At 34.6% G+C, this 20,460-nt stretch overlaps 3 protein-coding genes across 3 annotated transcripts; all 3 read right to left on the reverse strand.

The window, feature by feature from the left end:
• Positions 1 to 1,133: 1,133 nt before the first annotated feature.
• Positions 1,134 to 2,703, reverse strand: LOC145626453 (protein DOG1-like 3). The gene has a single exon (XM_081678888.1). The coding sequence runs from the start codon at positions 2,363 to 2,365 to the stop codon at positions 1,418 to 1,420; it is 948 nt and encodes a 315-aa protein (XP_081535014.1). The 5' UTR covers positions 2,366 to 2,703; the 3' UTR covers positions 1,134 to 1,417.
• A 1,933-nt stretch (positions 2,704 to 4,636) lies between these two features.
• LOC145627523 (uncharacterized) lies at positions 4,637 to 6,180 on the reverse strand. Its single transcript, XM_081679905.1, has one exon. It carries the CDS (start codon positions 6,110 to 6,112, stop codon positions 4,637 to 4,639), a length of 1,476 nt encoding a protein of 491 aa, XP_081536031.1. The 5' UTR covers positions 6,113 to 6,180.
• A 7,796-nt stretch (positions 6,181 to 13,976) lies between these two features.
• Positions 13,977 to 15,569, reverse strand: LOC145627524 (uncharacterized). Its single transcript, XM_081679908.1, has one exon. The coding sequence runs from the start codon at positions 15,567 to 15,569 to the stop codon at positions 13,977 to 13,979; it is 1,593 nt and encodes a 530-aa protein (XP_081536034.1).
• Positions 15,570 to 20,460: the final 4,891 nt, after the last annotated feature.

The raw sequence follows: 20,460 nt of genomic DNA on the forward strand, positions 1-20,460 counted from the left end.
GGCATGTGAACAAAAAGGTATAAATTGGTTGGTTATGAACTGGAAGTACAAACTACAACCCCACTTTTTTTGTTAAAAATTGTAATCTATGACAGTTTTTGGTTGGATTTGGCAAGTTGGTAGCATTATTTGCAAGTAGATTGCGCACGTACACAAAGCGTAAGGTGTAAGCATAACCCACTAGCCCAGATGGGTAGAATTGAATGACTAAAACCTTGCATAAGGGTTTGCATTTTAAAAAAGAACAGCTAAAGCTTTGATGGTATATTATCAGGAGGTTTCTGTTTCTTGTGGTATAAATGATTATGCTGTGTGACTATGCAGCTCTTATACAACCCCGTAAATAAGGGGGTTATAGGATTTTTAAGGGGGTTATAGGATTTTTTGGGTTAATAGGTAGATGGGGCAGTTAGTTATGCTACATGGAATATACCATAGTTATATATGATATTGCTTTTAGGAGGTAGAGTTATTATCTAGGTAACTATAACAATTTTATCCATGAATTGTAGCACTTGTCTAAAGGCTATGCCACCTATGTGACTTTACCCACTTGTGTATGCCCGACAATGAGATAGATTGAGAACACTCTAATACGGCCTAGACAATTGAATTTGTAATACATCACATGGTTTTTATATATTTTGGAGAAACGAAATTTCAGATATTTTAATAGGTTAGAAATAAGGAAGCTAAGGTGATTTTAGAATTAGATGAAAAAAACCACTCTAGCAACAGGGAACTCATTTGTGGTAATTCAATCTTCAAAGACTTCAAAAAACAATAATTTGTCAAAATACTCACATGGCCATAACCACGACATTGATTTCATCCCAAATTAGTAGGTGCAGTTAAAGGGCCGGACTCATGGTATGTACAAGTACTACTTTATTAATACTTATAAATTTACAGTCACCTATCTTATAACTTTATCTGTTTTACTATAATCACAACATTTCTTAATTTTCACATTTCAATGTATTTTTCAATCAGTTATACTTTGTATATTGGTAGGCATAACCTGTAGAATAAAATAATTATGTAGTAAAAACTGCGAGAAATTTAAAGTATAAAGAATAAAATGAAGCAGAAGGAGAGTAGTATTTTGCAATTTCAATACTACTCCATAGTATTTTATTCGAAATGATTACAAGACAAACCACCGACTATATTTATTTCCCATACATAAATCCAAAATCACCCATCATATCTACATTTATGTAAAAACTCGAACAAGCATCAACTTGTTATTCTATTCTATGTATATCAATATTCAATTATAATTATACAAGCTAGTTATTAGACTTATAACTAACTATGACAGCAAATTCAGGCAATTACATTGCTATAAAAAAATCACACTAAGCTTATTCATACTCTTATTATACATCTATAGTTTAGTTGGAATTAAAGTAAATTATGGGCTGGGCTCAGGCCCACCAGGCCCAACAAAACTACGGGCCTCTTTCGAACTCTTTGCATCTTCATCTTTTAACTTACCCCACTCATGGACCCTTAGATGAAGTTGAGTATCAGCAATCAAGAAATGAACGGCTTGGATTGGAGTCAAAATGTCAACCACACTTTTAAGCGTTTTCAGCCGTAGATCATCCGCCTTCCTCAAAATATCTTCTAATCCGTGCTCCTTTGGTGCTAGAGCCGAGTCAACTCGATCTTTTACTGAGTCAACTCGGTCAGACTTCCGAGCTGCTGACTCAGCATCCCGCTTTAACTCGGTGTAGTTCTCAGAGAGCTCAACCATGGATGAGTCAGCCATCGTTTCTTGGTGTGAAGCTAGAATCTCGGTCAACTTTCTCTCTTGGTGAATGGTCTGTCTTTGTAACTCGTCAACTCGGACGAGTTGACTCGGTGAGAGGTTGCTGAGATCGTCCGAGTTGACCCCACTCAGTAACTCACTGAGTCGGGCCTCGAACTGTAGCCCGGCCTTGGAGTAGAGCAAGTGCACGGCCGTGGTAGGCCGCCACCCTCCGAGCCAAAGGAAGGCGTCCTCGAGTTTGGATAGCCAGTCGGGGTTTAAGACAAGGAGGACGTTCTCCTCGATCGATTCGGATCGAGCCCGGTAGAACTCATCGTAGTGAGTCATGACTCGGTCGACGAGTTCTTGGAGTTGCCGAGTCGACTCAGTGGGGGACTGAGTCGACTCGGAGTGGGTTTTGACCATGGACTTGAGCTCCTCCAGGTCCCGCTCCTGGACCTGGAGCCAGTCCAAAAAGAACTTGTTGAAAGGTGCAGGTTTAGACTCAGACCCAGACTCGGACTGATACTCAAACTTACGTTTTGGCAAGTTAGACTTAGGCCCTGGCTCGAGTGAGGATAAGGGTGAGTTTGAGTTGGATGATTGCATAATTGTTGCTTTCAAAGTAGTGTGACCAATGATCAAAAGAAATTTCGATGCCTAGCTTATATGTGCTAATAAGCTAGCTTAGTTGATGATACGGATCAATAAAAGGGTTACGAATGAACGATGTTAGTTGCACCATAGGGTATGTAGCATAAAGTATGAACCAAAACTACATGAGTCGTTTGTTGTTAGACAACTACTTATAGTGTACTATGACAGTGTTTAGTGGCATATTGTATCACTGTATGTATGCACTTACATTCAACTCAAAGTCGGCTACAAAAAAAAAAAGGAAAGTTAATCTGCGCCGTCATTGTTTGGAGGAGACTTTTTTTAAAAAAGGAAATAATGATTTGGTGTAAAATCGTAAGGACTAAGAAACTAAGGAAGCATTTATGATCTATCCAAGTGGGATTAGAACTTAGAACTTTAGAAGGTCTTGGTAGTCATGGAAGACATCAGATTTTTTGTAAGGAACGCATAGGACAAATGTTTGTCACAGGGTTATGTAGAAGAGAGTACACTACCGTGTAGACATATTCGTCTGCAAAATCACTCAACCGTATAGAGTAAGGTACACTCGATTATGCTTGAGATAAAATCTTTCCAGTTGTATTACTAGTTAATTTCAACATAGGATACACTCGAATGTATATAACAAATTCTAATGACATCTATCCTATGATTTTGAAATCACACAACCAAAAAAACTAAAAACCACACCAAACGATCTTTACCTTATTGATTTTTTATATTTTTTATTTTTTTATTTTTTGAGAAATACTTTATTGAATTTTTAAAAACTTATGACGTCGACAATTATAAGATTGCTAAAAAAATATTATTTTATATTATTTGTAACATTTATTAATATATTGACGTACAAATAAAACTGCTACACAATATTAATTTATACTAATTTTATTGCGTTTACTATCCAATATCCTTGATTGAATTACACGTTTCTCTATTAAATAACACACGTGTCTAATAAATACTAACCAGCAAAATAACCTATTAAATTGTTGGTCACCAATAATTTAGAACAGATACTATGTATATTGTCAAACACTCCCAATATGCAACGGTAAAGTTTAGTTTGATCCTTATATAACTAGTCACATAATTTACTATTTATAAAGAGTTGATAATAAGGTAAATTCTTTGTGATTTAATTACCAAAATAATAATAATTTTGGATGATCCAAAACATGTTATTAGGTAATTTATCATTTGTGATGAAAAGGTGTTATTTTAATGAATTAATGAGTCAACCAGTTAACCACCTTCTTGTATTTGTTAGGCTAATCAAGACATATATTTAGAAGATTGTTTCCTTAATTTTAAGAGATGATTGATTATATATTAATAAATATTTATTGACGGATTAATGATATCCAAGGCAAGCTCTAAGCCTTAACCTAGCTAAGCATAGAGTCAGGTCCACAATTGAGAATTTTACTTTATGCCATATTGAATTTGATCATGTGATTGTATCAGGGGTATGAGATAGTGGCGGAGTTATTAAGGGTCTGGTGGCAACGACCCCGTCATTTTTTTTATATTGTTTTTAATTTATTAAATTAAAGGTGTAAATTTATAAGTTATATACAATTTTAATACAATAAACAACATCAAATTAGCTTTATCATAGCGGTAATTCATTAAATTTGTGTTACAAGCAAGTCATGACTTATATTTATAGGTGAAGATAGTTAGATAGAGCATGACTAGAATATTCTAGAATTCCCTTGATTATTCTTGTAGCCATAATGTTCTAGAATTTTATTATTCTTGTAGCCATAATGTTCTAGAATTTTATTCTAGATAATTGAATAGCAATACTAATAATGTTACATGTATTCAACAGCTTCCAAAACACGCATAAATATAAAAATAGAATCACAAGTTAAGTTTTATTTACTATTGAACCTTTTCGATGAATTTAAAAAAAATTAAAACTTACTCATAGTCAAGTAAATGAAGATTCGACAAAAGTACAAATCCTAGAAGATTATAATCCATACATTACTAATTAACTACTCCGATATACTTTATTATTTTTTTTTTTTTCTGTGTTATGACTAGGATAATCAATTGCTCAAATACATATATAGTCATATACTAATTTCATAGTTCATACTCATATAAGTACCGAAGAAAATACATACTTTTTTTTACAGGTAGAAAATTTGTAATCTTATAATATAATGAGAAAGAATGACATAAATTAATTAAGTTGAATATAATTATTAGATTATTATGCATGGTTAGTTAATGTTGTTGTTGGTCAGCATCTTTGTCTTTCCCCCATTCATGAACTCTCAAGTGAAGCTCAGCAGCAGCAATCAAAAAATCAACGGCTTGGATTGGACTTAATATTTCCACCACTTTTGTAAGCGTTTTCATCCGTAGATCATTAGCCTTCCCAAATATCTCGGCTAACATATCGTCTTTAGGCTCTAGTGTCAACTTAACTCGCTTCTTAATTGACTCACTCACAACTCGCTCTCGGGTTTTCGACTTGCGTGAGAGCTCAACCATTGAGGAGTCAGCCACGGTTTCTTGAAAGGAAGCTAGCTTTTCGGTTAACTCTCTCTCTTCCTTAATAGTATTCATTTGCAGCTCATTGACTCGGGTGAGTTGACTCGGTGATAGTCCTCCAAAATCGGCGATTTTCAATGACCCGTTGAGTAACTCACTGAGTTTAGACTCGACGTGTAACCCTCCAATGGTGTAGAGTAGGTGGAACGTCGTACTAGGTCTGCACCCGCCAACCCAAAGGAAGGCATGCTCTAGGAGAGACCTCCATGCAGGAGTCAGCATGCAGAATACGTTCTGCTTCGCTGACTCCGACTTGACTCGGTAGTAGCTTTCATAGTGACACATGACTTTGGCTACGAGTCCTCGTAGATTCTGAGTCAACTCGTCTGAGGACTGAGTTGACTCAGTGTAGGCCTTGGCGGCTGACATGAGCTCCTCGAGGTCTTGTTGTTGCTCGAGGAGCCATGTCTCAAAAACCCTGCCAAATGACTCCCGCCCACGACCGGCGCCACCCTCGTCGGGATTATCATGTGCATGTTTGTGAGCCCCTTCTTTATTTTTACCCCATGTATGAACCTTGAGATGGAGCTGAGCAGCAGGAATAAAAAGTTGGACGGCTTGGACTGGACTTAAGATTTCCACCAATTTTTTCAACGTTGTAAGCCGGAGATCATCCGCCTTGCCAAATATCTCCCTTAAATTTCCATGCGGATAATCATACACCTCGGTCATCACCGAGTTATCGTTTAGAGAGACCGGCTCTACAAGAAACTGAGTTAACTCAGTCTCCGCTTTGATGGTTCGCCTTTGCAACTCGTCAACTAGGACGAGTTGACTAGGCAAGATGTCTTTAAACTGCCTCATACCCACCCCCTTGAGCAACTCGCTGACTTCAACCCCGAGCTGCAGCTCGGGGTTGAAGTCTAGCAAGTGGAAGGCCATACTAGGCCTCCACCCGCCAACCCAAAGGAAGGCGTCCTCAAGGTAGGAGGGCCAAACATGGGATAACAAGAGGAGAACATGTACACTATCCTTGACTAAATCGGACTCGACTCGGTAATGATTCTCATAGTGAGTTATGACTCGGTTAACGAGTTTGGTAAGGGTTGGAGTCCAATCAATATCAGACTCCTTAGTCTTGGACATGAATGCTTTACGGTCTAGCTCTTGAAGCACTAGCAAATCATCAAATACCTCGCTAGCCATGATTGGGTTAATATTTAGTTGTTTGGCTGATAAGTGGTAATATTTTGTTTGTTTGTTTGTTTTGGTGTGTTTATTAGGCTTATTTTATGTATAATGTTACAACCAATTCATCCAATATATATAGCCGTATAAACTATAAAGTCTACCCACTTTCTAAACGAACCACTTATTAATCTACATTCTACTTGATGATGAAATAATTACGTACACACATGCATGCACCGTACAAGTATGGGGTTTTGTTGAGCGAAATTTGTTTTCCTCTAATCACGTTTCACTAAACTTAATATTTACTCCATCACATTTTGGTAGTACACATAAATGACATGCAAGGTGATCGATGCAACTGGTGTTGTAAGTGGTGAAAGTAAAAATTTAAGCGACAAGTTGGAACCATTTATTTTAAGTTGACGCGTTATTTTACTCACTTTTGTAAATGTATAAATTCAATCATTAATATCTATAGTCACCAATAATCAATGAAAATAATAATATAAAAAGTTGATAGTTAAAATATATGTCTAACAAGATTTCCGTGACTATATTTTTCATCACTTATAAATCATAGAAAAAATTTGAATTTTAACACCACAAAAAAACACGATAATAATTTTTAACACTACAGAAATAAACTTTTATTTTAACACCATCAAAAGTTAAAAAAATGATTTTACACCCATTTAACGGCTGCTGTCCCACTTTTCGTTAAGTGGGGTCCATTATGCCATGTGTCGCTATATTATTAGTTTTTTTTTTAAAAAAACCAAAACCTCGAAAACTAACCTAGGGTCCCTAGTCCATCGCCGACAGCGTACCACCACCACATCCTCACCCTAAGTCCCTAACCATCCTGTTTCCATCTCCAGCCACCGGAAAAGCGCTGCCCTCCCTTTCCCCCTCCCCGAAACCTATCGTTAATCCTCCTCGGACACAAAAAAACGATCGTTCGTTTTTCAAACATCCAAAAAAAACGAACGGCCACATGCACATCAGTTACTTAGCTTATAGTCAAACTCGACCAATTTCGACCACTAGTGGCCGTTTTTGGTGGTCGTTTTAAGGCTTATGAAAAACGACGGCTGTTTTTGGTGTTTGTTGGGGAACTGCTGCCGGTTTAGGGATGAGAAAAGGGAAGGAGGAGATTTTCTGGTGGCTAGGGCTGGAAACGGGGCTATTAAGGTGAGAGAATGGAGGTGGGGGTGGGGAGGCTAAGGTAGTTTAAGGGTATTTGTTATTTTATTATTTTTTATTTTTTTAAACCAATAATATGCTGACACGTAGTATTGTAGGTACCACTAACGAATTTCATCCATAAATCAGTTAAGTGGTAGTAAAGGATCATTTTATAAAATTTTTGCAGTGTTAAAATGAAATTTTATTTATTTATTGTTATGAATTTATTTGTTGTAGTGTTAAAAACCATTTTCGTGTTTTTTAATGGTGTTAAAATTCAAAATTTCATAAATTATTAAGCACATAACAAAATAAAGTGTGCTACCACTCAAATAGAGTTAAATTCAAATTAAAAAGTATCAATTTAACTAAAAAAAATAAAGGTATTACTACCTCCGTTACAGGTTATGTGCAACGATTAGATATTTTCCCTCTCTGCTTTATGTCAAATCATTGCACATAACCTGTAACGGAGGTAGTATAATAAAATGCGTAATTTTTCATGGTAAAACTCACAATCTACATTAAGCAAAATTTATTGTATAATTATTAGTATGATGCAAAGGTTAAAAAACGAGTTAGTTGCACTGCCATACTCCATTACTCACGTATCGTGCTATATAATATACGGTGGGTTCAATGAATCCATTTAAACCCACCATAGATCCGCTAATGGTTGCTTCTCTTAGTAGGACAAAATTTAAGATAGAATTTGAGTGAGGCGGTGGTATTTTAAGGAGCAACATGATAATGTATATCTTAGATTCTTAGTCCTTGGAAATGAGCATCATATATTGATATACACTATATATTACTTTGCGACTACGTGTAGCGCTTTGCTTTACACTAGCTTTCAAAACAGGACTAAAATACTTCACTTTATATATAAACTAGTTTTGTGCCATGTGCGATGCCCGAATTGTTTATGAAGTTGATTTAAATCTATACAATGTGACACGACACTTAAATTTTATTTTATTGAAAATAAAACTCTAAATTAACAATTTTATTTTAAAATTCTATCCAAATTTGATTCATAATAGAATTATAAACTAACTTTTTTTATCTTATGAAGTATTTTTAAATCTATCCAACGTGGCGCGACACTTGGCGAAAAGTTAGAATGCCAAATAGTTTTGTGCCCCGTGCGATGCCCGGGTTGTTTATTGAAGATAAATTTTCAATATATATGTCAAAATTTTAAATATATCATTGATACAAATTAGTTAGGAATTGATGTGCTTTTATAACGATTTGCTATATTTTATCAAAAAAAATTTAACAAAATTATAATTTAATGTACGCTGTGTACCTCTAAAATATTGATATTTTATTGAAAATAAAACTCTAAATTAACAATTTTATCCTAAAATTATATCCAAATAGAATTTTAAATTAACTTTTTAATCGTCTATTTAAATTCATCCAACGTGGCGCGACACTTGGCGAAAAGTTGAAACACCAAGTGTCGATGCCTCGTGACCTGCTAAAAGTTTAGCTTTATATATTAGTTATATGACTAGGTGCGCAGCCCGTTATTTTTGTAATTTATTGTTATTATTATTATTATTAAAAAAACAAATAAAGTTTATAAATAACAAGATATTTATTATTATTATTATTATTATTATTATTATTATTATTATTATTATTATTATTATTATTATTATCGATATTTATAACTGGTATTTATTATTACTGATCAATATACTTCGCGACTTTGTGTATAGCTAGCTTGCTTTGTTTTACGTTAGCTTTCAAAAGCCGACTAAATACTCCTCTTTAAATATAACTGGCTGTAATTTCGTGTAGTACCTAATTTTTAATAATTTAACTAATCAATATGGCACGGGATCTAATCTACTATTGTTACAATATATTTATTAAATATATTCTATGTGTATCATACGTTTGTGTATATCTTTCACTACAAGAAAAATCTCTTTTCGTAGCGATTGTACATTCACTACAATATGTAAGTATGTTTGTGAAATAGTTAAGGATGTCGTATCATTTTTACAATCGCCATGGTTTTTCATATAAAATCGATACGGAAAACATAATAATACATATCCACACTATTTTTACACATTTATATAATTTTGAGAAATCGTATCATTTACAATCATCACTAAATCCTAAAAATCGATACGAAAAGCCTTTTAATATAAGAGTTTGAGGTTGCAGGTTCGAATCTTGTAAAAATCATACGCATGTTTTTTTTTTCTAGGTTATTTTCTTGTAGTGTTTGTATATTATTGATGGATTTTTCATACGTTGTAATGTAGTATGATATTATTATCACATACTATATGATTGTATGAATATATCCCATATAACATTGTCCATTTATTTGTAAATATTGACTAAAATAAACTTCTTTAAAAAGACATATATTTCCTTTAAAAATCAGTCTATATAGAACCAAGATACACATAAATATCCTTGTGTAAGTGTACGTGTAACTCTTCAATTAAGATATGTGGACGATGTGGTATACAGAATACCTTTTTTTTATAGTATAATAATACTCGTATTGCAAAAATTGTAACCACACAAAATATTTATGTAATAAGATAGAAATTTCACATGGCTTCACTAATTCACCCTCTCTTAGAGTAGCTAAGACTCTAATGAAAGGTTTATTCATCATGGGCGATGGCCTGTCGGGTATCAATCATTAATAATGAAAGGTTTTTATCTTTTATTTTCTCTGATATGATCTGTTTGTTTTATTATATACTTTTCGATTATTAATAGAAAAAAAAGGGGTACATATTTGTACAAGTAGTGTTTAAAAAAAAAAAAAAAGTCTAAGTTTAAGGATGATACATATACATCTACTAATAAAAAACATTACAGAAAACAAATGAATAAACTTGACTTTTTTTAACATAAATATTTATCAAGTCTGAGCCATGTTATTCTATATATCTTAATCTAATATTAATAATGTTTATGTAAGACCAACTAATTTTTCATTGCAATGACCATTGCACCAGTTTTATCCTTTTTATTACCCCATTCATGAAGCCTAAGTTGAAGTCCAGCAGCAGCAATCAAGAAATGAACGGCTTGGATTGGGTTTAAAATCCCCACCACATTACTAATCGTTTTCATCCGTAGATCATCCGCCTTCTCAAATATCTCCTTCAACTTATCCTCTTTAGTCACTAGTGTCGACTCAATACACTCATCGTCTGACTCACTCGACCCTACCACACCCGAAAGCCGAACCATCGACGTGTCGGCCACCGTCTCTTGCACCGCTGCCATCACCTCAGTCAACTCCCTCTCCTTCTTAACCGTCTTCATCTGCAACTCGTTGACTTGGGCGAGTTGACTCGATGAGAGGTCACTCAAGTCGTCGGTTCTTAACCCATCTAGCAACTTAGTGAGTCCGGCGTCGAGTTGCAATCCAACAATGGTGTATAATAGGTGAAATGCCGTAGTCGGTCTCCACCCGCCTATCCATAGGAAGGCATGCTCAAGGAGAGACCTCCATGCAGGAGTCATCATGTGGAGTACGTTCCGCTTTACTGACTCGGACTTGACTCGGTAGTAATGCTCATAGTGACTCAACACCCGCCGAACTAATCGGCGGAGGTTTTGGTTCGTCTCGTGTTTAGATCGAGTCGTCTCCGTGTACGCCACCGCGGCGGACCGGAGTTCAAGAAGGTCCGCCTCCTTCTGGCAGAGCCATATTTTGTAAAACCCTCCGAAAACATTATCAGATAGTTTATTATCGTCATTACTCTTATTGGTATCGTGGGCGTGCAGTTTTCTTGTATGAGCATCCTCTTTGTTCTTACCCCACGCTTCAACCTTGAGGTGAAGTTGAGCGGCAGGAATAAATAATTCGACGGCTTGGATCGGACTTAAGATTTTTACAAACTGTTTGAGTGTATTAAGCCGTAGATCATCTGCCTTGCTGAAGATTTCCCCTAACTCATGATGATCAGTAACGGCGGCGGCGGGGGCGGTAGCGATAATTATGTCCGCCATCACCGTATCAGCCTCGCTATTGTTCTCCGCCATCACTAAATCAGCCTCAATGTCTTCGTCCGCCAGAGCATCAGTGTCGGCAAGAGAATGAGTCAATTCGGTCTCCTCCCGAATAGTGTGCCTCTGGAGCTCACCGACTCGAATGAACTGACTTGGCGAGATGTCTTTAAACCCTCCCATGTTTACCCCGCTAAGTAACTTACCGAGTCCAACCCCGAGTTTTAACTCGGGCTTGAAGTCGAGCAAGTGGAAAGCCATACTAGGCCTCCACCCGCCAACCCAAAGAAAAGGGTCCTCCAAGTGGGAAGGCCACTCCGGGGACACCATGAGTAGGACTTGTACATTACCTTTTATTAACTTGGTAATGACTCGGTAGTACTTCTCATAGTGAGTTATGATCTGGTCAACTAGTTCCGTGAGGACTGGAGTCCACTCAGTATCTGAATCCTTAATCACAGCCATAAATTTTTGGCGATCTTGCTCTTGAAGAGCAAGCAAATCATCTAAAACCTCATTCACTAGGGCTTTGTGTTTAACTTTTGGTTCTCTCTTATTCATGTTTTTTTCTAGGACCAAGTATATGAAGATTTTTTTTTAGTTGGACTAGCTTAGTAGTTTTTCGCTAGTACACCAAAGTATATATAATCTCACTTTGCACAATTTACAAGATACAATTTTGACCTGTATTATACATTTTAATATTTATACATTCTTGTTTCCTCCGCCTTTAGTTTTGCCCCCTCTTTGAAGATAATATTGTCATAAAATATCTAAAAAAACACTGAAAAACTAGTTCATGACAACTTTAATAGGACAAATAAGATTATACTCCGTATTTTGTAAGACGAATAATAATTTGTTTCACATTGATAAGTTTTTTTAAAAAAAATAATAGAGTAATTTATATCCTTAAGTAGCATGTGGTAGAACGCAAACCGGTCTAATGGGAATTGCTAAATTCAGGAATACCACAACAATGCAGCATTAGTGCATTACGCTAACAAATTGCAGCTGCGTGGAGTTTGATCGTGGCTCCGTGCTCCATGCACCACCGCTTTTCTAACAAGTTATAAGAGTTGTGGCTGAAAAATTAATTTGAATAATATTTTAAGTTATTTGTATTTTTTTTATAAATTTATTTTATTAATTGAAAAATTAATGAATATGGCTCCAAATAACTATGTAAGAGAAGTTGACTCATTCATTTCCTAACTCCCGTAGAGAAAATAACTAAAAATTTCTTGTCATACCTTCTACTTTAATAGCTACAATCTAATACAAAATACATGTTTTACCTGTTGTATTCATAATAATCTTTAATATTTATTATTAATAATTTAATAATAATAAATTTAACATAAATTTTCCTTGGAAGATATTTTTTAACTTTTAAATGTATATTTTTTTAATCTAAATTAATTTAATTTTACGTTAGGTTTGTATAGTAAAATTTGGATCGCGGAAACTCTATATTTATTTAAAATTACATTAGATATGTAGTCTAAAATTACATAGAATGGAAAATATTATTAAATAAATAGAAAGTATATGAATCAATATAATCACAATTATATTACCAATTGGTTGTTGGTGTAGTGGTGATTGGGACTACACTTGGTAGGGAGGACCCGTGTTCGATCCCCCGCAACAACAATCGGGAGGGGACTGGAACCTAACCACCCAGAACTGATCCCCGAATCCGGATTAGCCCAAAAGGTGAACCGGATGGAACACCAAAAAAAACAATTATATTACGGAGTATATGATTTGGTGAATAATATTGTGTATATAACTTATAATAGGTAATTAAAGACACGTGTCATTCTTTTTTAATGTTATATACTGATGATATATTGATATGTGATCATTACTCTAAGAGCGGTAATTAAAGACACGTGTCATTCTTTTTTAATGTTATATACTGATGATATATTGATATGTGATCATTACTCTAAGAGCCTATTGTGATTTATTGAACTCAGCTGAACTGAACTGATTGGAGCTGAACTGAACTAAACTAAAATTAAGCCGAAGAGAACAGACCCTAAATCTCACATTCTCAAAATTTGGTTTCATTTTTTTTTTTTTAATTTGTATTACTTTTTTTTCAACAAATATTTGAAATAAAAGTAAATGAGAGTGAAGAATAGCTGAAGTGGCCTAATTTCAAATGATCGTAAGATCGATTCTCATCACTCATCCTTGTGGCTCGATCTCTAAATACTAATAATGGAAAGAGCTGAAAATGTTGAAACTTTATTTTTGCAGTGTAAGATAAAGATTAGCCGGTTTTCTCATTATTTATGCTTCACATTCAATTATTAATAATGCAAGCTTTTTATCTTCTATTTTCTCTGGTCTGTTTGCTTTGTTTTATATTTTTTTGTATAAGTAGCATTACAATGGAGAGAAAGAAGCCAAGGCAGGATGATTCATCTAATAAAAAAGTTATGGAGTACTCTATATATGATTCATACGGCCATAAAAACAAGCAACTTCAACATAAATATGTATTAAGTTAGTAACATACGAGTCTGAGACGGGTTACCCTATCTTAATCTAACGTAACCACATAAGCTCATTAACAACCCGACCCATCCCTATACATACATACACATACATATATATATATATATATATATATATATATCTTCTAATACTATTATCATGTTTATAAGACCAATAACTAATTTTTCATTGCAATGACCATTGCACCAGCTTTATCTTTCTTCTTTCCCCATTCATGAAGCCTAAGTTGAAGTCCAGCAGCAGCAATCAAGAAATGAACGGCTTGGATTGGATTTAATATACCCACCACATTACTAAGCGTTTTCATCCGTAGATCATCCGCCTTCTCAAATATCTCCTTCAACTTATCCTCTTTCGTCACTAGAGTCGACTCAATCCGCTCATCATCCGACTCACTCGACCCTACCAAACCTGAAAGCCGAACCATAGATGTGTCGGCCACCGTCTCTTGTACCACAGCCATCAATTCAGTCAACTCCCTCTCATCCCTAACCGTCTTAGTTTGCAACTCGTCGACTTGGGCGAGTTGACTCGATGAGAGGTCACTCAAGTCGCCGGTTCTTAACCCATCTAGCAACCTAGTGAAACCGGCGTCGAGTTGTAATCCGACAATGGTGTATAATAGGTGAAATGCCGTACTTGGTCTCCACCCGCCGATCCATAGGAAGGCACGCTCAAGGTGTGTCCTCCATGATGGAGTCATCATGTGGAGTATGTTCCGCTTTACGGACTCGGACTTGACTCGGTAGTAATGCTCGTAGTGACTCAACACCCGCCGCACCAGGCGGCGGAGGTTTTGATTCGTCTCATGTTTAGTACGAGTCGTCTCCGTGTACGCCACTGCAGCGGACTGGAGCTCGAGAAGGTCCGCCTCTTTCTGGCGGATCCATATTTTAAAGAACCCTCCGAAAACATTGTCAGAGGGTTCAGTATCGTCATTACTCTTATTGGTATCGTGGGTGTGAAGTTTTCTTGTATGAGCGTCCTCTTTGTTCTTACCCCAAGCCTCAACCTTGAGGTGAAGCTGAGCGGCAGGAATAAATAATTGGACAGCTTGGATTGGACTTAAGATTTTTACAAACTGTTTGAGTGTTTCCAGTCGTAGATCATCCGCCTTGTTGAAGATTTCCCCTAACTCATGATGATCTGTAATGGCGGCAGCGGGGGCTGCGGCAATAATTATGTCCGCCATCACCGTATCCGCCTCGCTACCTTTTTCCGCCATCACTATATCAGACTCAATATCTTTGTCCGCCTGAGCATCAGTGTTGGCAAGAGAATGAGTTAGCTCGGCCTCCTCTCGGATAGTGTGCCTCTGGAGCTCACCGACTCGAGTGAACTGACTCGGTGAGATGTCCTTGAACCCGCCCATGTTCACCCCGCTAAGTAACTTACTGAGTCCAACCCCGAGTTTTAACTCGGGGTTGAAGTCAAGCAGGTGGAAAGCCATACTAGGCCTCCACCCGCCGACCCAAAGAAAAGGGTCCTCCAAGTGGCTAGGCCACTCGGGGGACACCATGAGTAGGACTCGTACATTACCTTTGATCAACTTGGTAATGACTCGATAGTACTTCGCGTAGTGAGTTATGATCTGGTCAACTAATTCCGTAAGAGCTGGAGTCCACTCAGTATCGGAATCCTTAATCACAGCCATAAATTTTTGACGATCTTGCTCTTGAAGAGCAAGTAAATCATCTAAGACCTCATTCACCAACGCTTTGTGTTTAACTTTTGGCTCTCTCTTGTTCATTTTTTTTTTCCTTGAAGAAATTTTTTTGTTGGACTAGCTTAATAGATTTTCACTAGTATACCAATGTATATATAATCCCTTAGGCACTTTGCACAATTTTGGAGGTGCATTATTCTCAGCCACTATTTTTAATATTCGTATTATTATATTTTATTCATTCTTGTATTCCTTCCCCAGTTACCCATTAATTTTGCACCCTATTGAAGATAATATTATCATGAAATATAAAAAAAAAACTAGTCCATGACAACTTTAATAATTCAAATAAAATTATCTTTTTTATGAGACGAATAGAATATACTCTTGTATAATTAGTTTCACATTGATAATGTTGTACAAGATGAGATCATCATGGTCTATGGCATTATATTATAATAATAATGAAGTAATTGTTGTCATAAATAGTATGTGGTGGAACTGCAAATCGGGCAAGTGGGAATTGCTAAATTTAGGAATACAACAACAATGCAGCATTGCGTTGATAAATTGTAGCTACGTGGAGTTTGATCCGTGCTTCATGCAATGCCGCCTGTGTAGCTGAATACTTCGTACTTCCTTTTTTTTTTTTTTTTTTTTTTTTTTTTTTTTTTTTTTTTTTTTTTGGTGAGATGTACTTCCTTTACTTGACATTTTCTTTTATCACGCTTGTCAAACAAAACTTTAACAATTAATAAATTAAATTCTCTAAAAGTAAAAGTTATTAAAGTTACTTCCTCCGTTCTATTAATATTGAAAGCTCATACATTATTCACAAAATACGGTCAAAGGATGGGTGGTGAATAGTGTAAAAGTCAAAACAAGTCAAATAATAAAGAACGAAGGAAGTATGAGTTAAGGTAAAATACAGTTTCTATACTTAAATGTGTTATTCATAATATTTTAGTCCCTTAACTTTTAAATAAGGAAAAATTGTTCCTCGACTACAAATAATCACATTTCAAGTAAAAATTAGCTGATTAAGGGTCTGTTTTCATTGACTGAACTCAGCTGAAAGGAACTTATTAGAACTGAGCTGAGCTGAATATTTTATAAGAGAAGGAAATTAGAAGTTGAACTGAACTAAACTTATTAGAGCTGAACTGAAAATAAACGTATGAGAACAGGCCCTTAACATTTACTGAACTGAATTGAACTGACTAAAGCTGAACTGAACTGATTGGAGCTTAACTGAACTAAACTGAACTGAACTGAAATGAATATTTTATGAGAGAAGGAAATTAGGAGCTGAACTGAACTGAACTGAACTGATTGGAGCTGAACTGAACTGAACTGAACTGAACTGATTGGAGCTGAACTGAACTGAAATTAAGTAAATGTGAACAGACCCTAAGTATAGTTTAGGGACCTTAGTGCACATGTGGTAATAAATTTAATGATTTTAAAAGCAAAGTTTAGGAATCTCCAGTTGATGAGTTGACATTAATTAAATTAGAATTGAAAGTTTAGGGACCTATAAGGTGATGAGGCTAATGTAATAATTATAGCCTCGAGCTTAGGGACTTATAGGGTAAAGTGGCTAATATAATAATTATAGGTTAAATTAGAATACAGAATACTCATGCTATACTTGTTGATCCCATTTTATTTGCCCCAATTTTCTTTTACACTTTACTCTCACATTTACAAAATTTAGTATCGATTATTTTTCTTTCTTTCTCATCATTCTCTGATTACAAAAGGTAATGGATTTATAAAGGGACAAACAAAATGGAAAATTATACTAGTAGAATTTTATTGTTTATTTATTTTTTTTGGAAATGAAAAGAAGGGAACAGAAAACAAAAGGAGAAGAGATTAAATAAAAATAAGAAGAATATAAAACAGAAAATTTTAACTTTTTTTGGCCGTCCATAAGAAAAAGAATAGCGGTGGTTTAGTATTTCTTAAGAAAAAGATATTCATCTTTGATGATATTGGAAATGCGCATCATTTAACTAACAGTCTAACACCGAATATAGACAAACAGTGTGTCAATGTGTGTGACTATTTTTTTTTCTTTGGACAAGATGTGTGTGACATTTCGCTCCTTGTAAATGTCAGTAGGATTTTAATATTTTATTTATTGATCAAGTTGCGGTATCTAGGCAATCTAGCTTCCTATTAGACCGCCAAATTATTTATTTCCTCTATTTCATTAGTTTTTAATTTCATTGTTAATACCGTGATTTAACCAATAATCTCTTTAATTATTAATAAGTATGAATTATAAAAGAGATTTTCTGACGTAAAAGGCATAAAATAAAGATTTCTTATCTACATAGTTATATTAACATACAGTATAACGAGAATCTTTCCTTTATGTACTCCACCTTTTTTTTAAGGTTTTTCTATAAATTTGGCACCAAAACTGTCGATATATATCTAATTTAATATTGTAACTTAATATGTGTTTATGGAAACACGTTAAAAAAACCGATAATAAAAAGTTTATTTGGAAACTATACATTAAGATGATGGGTTTTAACGAGTACCCGCTATATGACTATATTAAATTTCATGTATAAAACATAAATATTGATTAAAGTAATGTATATGTAAGTAGTACATAAGTCAAATTGAGACATAACATTTAAACAAATGGAGAAAATATACCATAAATATTTTACGATTTTCAAATATATATACAAATCTAACTAGATCACATGTGATCATGTATTCATGTTTGTTTTATATGCCTATTGATAAAAATACAGAAATAGGGCAAAGAGTCAATTACGAGGTTATAAATCTTATAATTATGCAAACATTGTAACTGTAATTCAGTATCACATTGTTGTAGCTCTGATTTTTGTATAAGCTAGAGTTCTTGAGAGAATATAAAAACTACTCTGTTTAAGGGCATGTTCTCATTGACTGAACTCAGCTGAACTGAATTGAAATGAAAATTTTATAAATGAAGGAAATTAGGAGCTGAGCTGAACTAAAATGAACTGAACTGAAGTTCAACGTATGAGAACAGGCCCTAAGTTTTGTCCTCTGATTTAACACGAATCTGTTTATAACTTATATTGTAAATAAAATAAAAATAAAAATAAAAACGACATCGTTTAGAAGCATGCTCATTGTTTCACATTGACGTTAAAATGATGAACTGAAAACAAAAGATGGATAATATATAGTGAAATGTTCATTCTTAAAAACTCAATTCAATGTCATCTTTATGGATTTTTTAGCAATGACGACAAAAAAGGAGTTAAATTGTTGATTATTACTCGTACTATTAAATCAATTAAGATAAATACACATCTAATATATACAAAGTACACAACACATAGTGTTACGTACTGAATGAGGTAATGAAAAAGATGATGTGCACAAGTACAGAATAATAAATAGAGTTTATATGGCATATACGAAGTATTCGTCAAAATATAATACGAGTTTATATGGTACTCCGTATATGGTACATTGGTACTACACTACAACGTTAGTTATGTAACGTAATTGATGCGGTGAGATATATGCAAGTAGATCATTTTCTTTGTCTTTCATTAATTTTCTTTGTCTTCATTAATCATCCTATGTATCTGCGCACATAATTTTTTTTGAAGAATGGTCTACTTTGTTCTGCTTCTATGTTAGCTTTTATATTTGTCTAAATATTACTCCGAAGGTTATATTCCAAAAATAATATCAGAGGTTTTTTTAGTGCGGCATGACACATGGTGCGGCACGGGTTACTTGTAGTTTAGGGTTACTTGTATTCTGGGGTTATTTGCATGGGTTACTTGTAGGGTGTTACTTGTATTATGAGGTTACTTATATGGGTTACTTGTATCGTGGGGTTACTTGTATTCTGAGAAACTCCTACAAGTAACACCAGACAAAAATCCCATACCAAACCAGTAATACTTGCCGTTCAAAAAAAAAAAACCAGTAATACTTTACAAGTAATCCCTGATCAAAACCAGTAACATCCATACAAGTAATCCTAGAATACAAGTAACACCTATAAGTAACCCCTGACAAAACCAGTAACACCATACAAGTAACCCCATAATACAAGTAACCCCTGACAAAACCAGTAACACCCTACAAGTAACCCCGACCAAAACCAGTAACCCCCATACAAGTAACCCCAAAATACAAGTAACACCTACAAGTAACCCCTGACAAAACCAGTAACACCCTACAAGTAACCTTGCCGCAGCATGTGGCCAGCCACATACAAAAATTTGTATAATAATATATTGAAACTTATTTTAGTTAAATTTAATAACAAGTATACAAATAAGGTGAGGAGACTATTTTCTTTCTTAACACAACTTTATTAAGCAACCAGACGAAGCCCGTGCAATGTACGGTTTGTTTGAATTTTGTAAAATATTTTTTTATATATATATTTATGTGCCAAAATTTGTTATATATTTAGATAAAATTACTGATATTAAAAGATAATATTTGCCCGGGTTGTTTATTGAAGATAAATTTTTAGTCTATATGTCAAATTTTTAAATATATTATTGATACAAAATTAGTTAGGAATTGATGTGCTTTTATGACGATTTGCTATTTTTTATTGAAAATTTTATAACAAAATTATAATTCAATTTGTACCTCTAAAATATTGGTATTTTACTACGCCAAGGGTCAATACCTCGTGACCTGACTAAAAGTTTAGCTTTATATATTAGTTATATGATATGATATACAAGTATAAGTATTAGATTAGATTGGGTTTCCTTTACTTGTCCAACATAAGATATTTATATGTACACAACATAGATATCTGTACAAACTCATACACTTTTCTTCATACTTGTATGAAGTCATCCAACAGAAGGTTTAACGCAGATTTGTTATTAGGATAGACCAACATAAATGCGCAGTATATTCCTCTTGAAGGTGATTGAGTTAACATTAATTAAAAAAAAATGATGAATATCATAGA

The sequence above is a fragment of the Chenopodium album genome, chromosome 4 (genome assembly GCF_948465745.1).
Source record: "Chenopodium album chromosome 4, dcCheAlbu1.1, whole genome shotgun sequence".
Lineage (NCBI taxonomy): Eukaryota > Viridiplantae > Streptophyta > Magnoliopsida > Caryophyllales > Amaranthaceae > Chenopodium > Chenopodium album.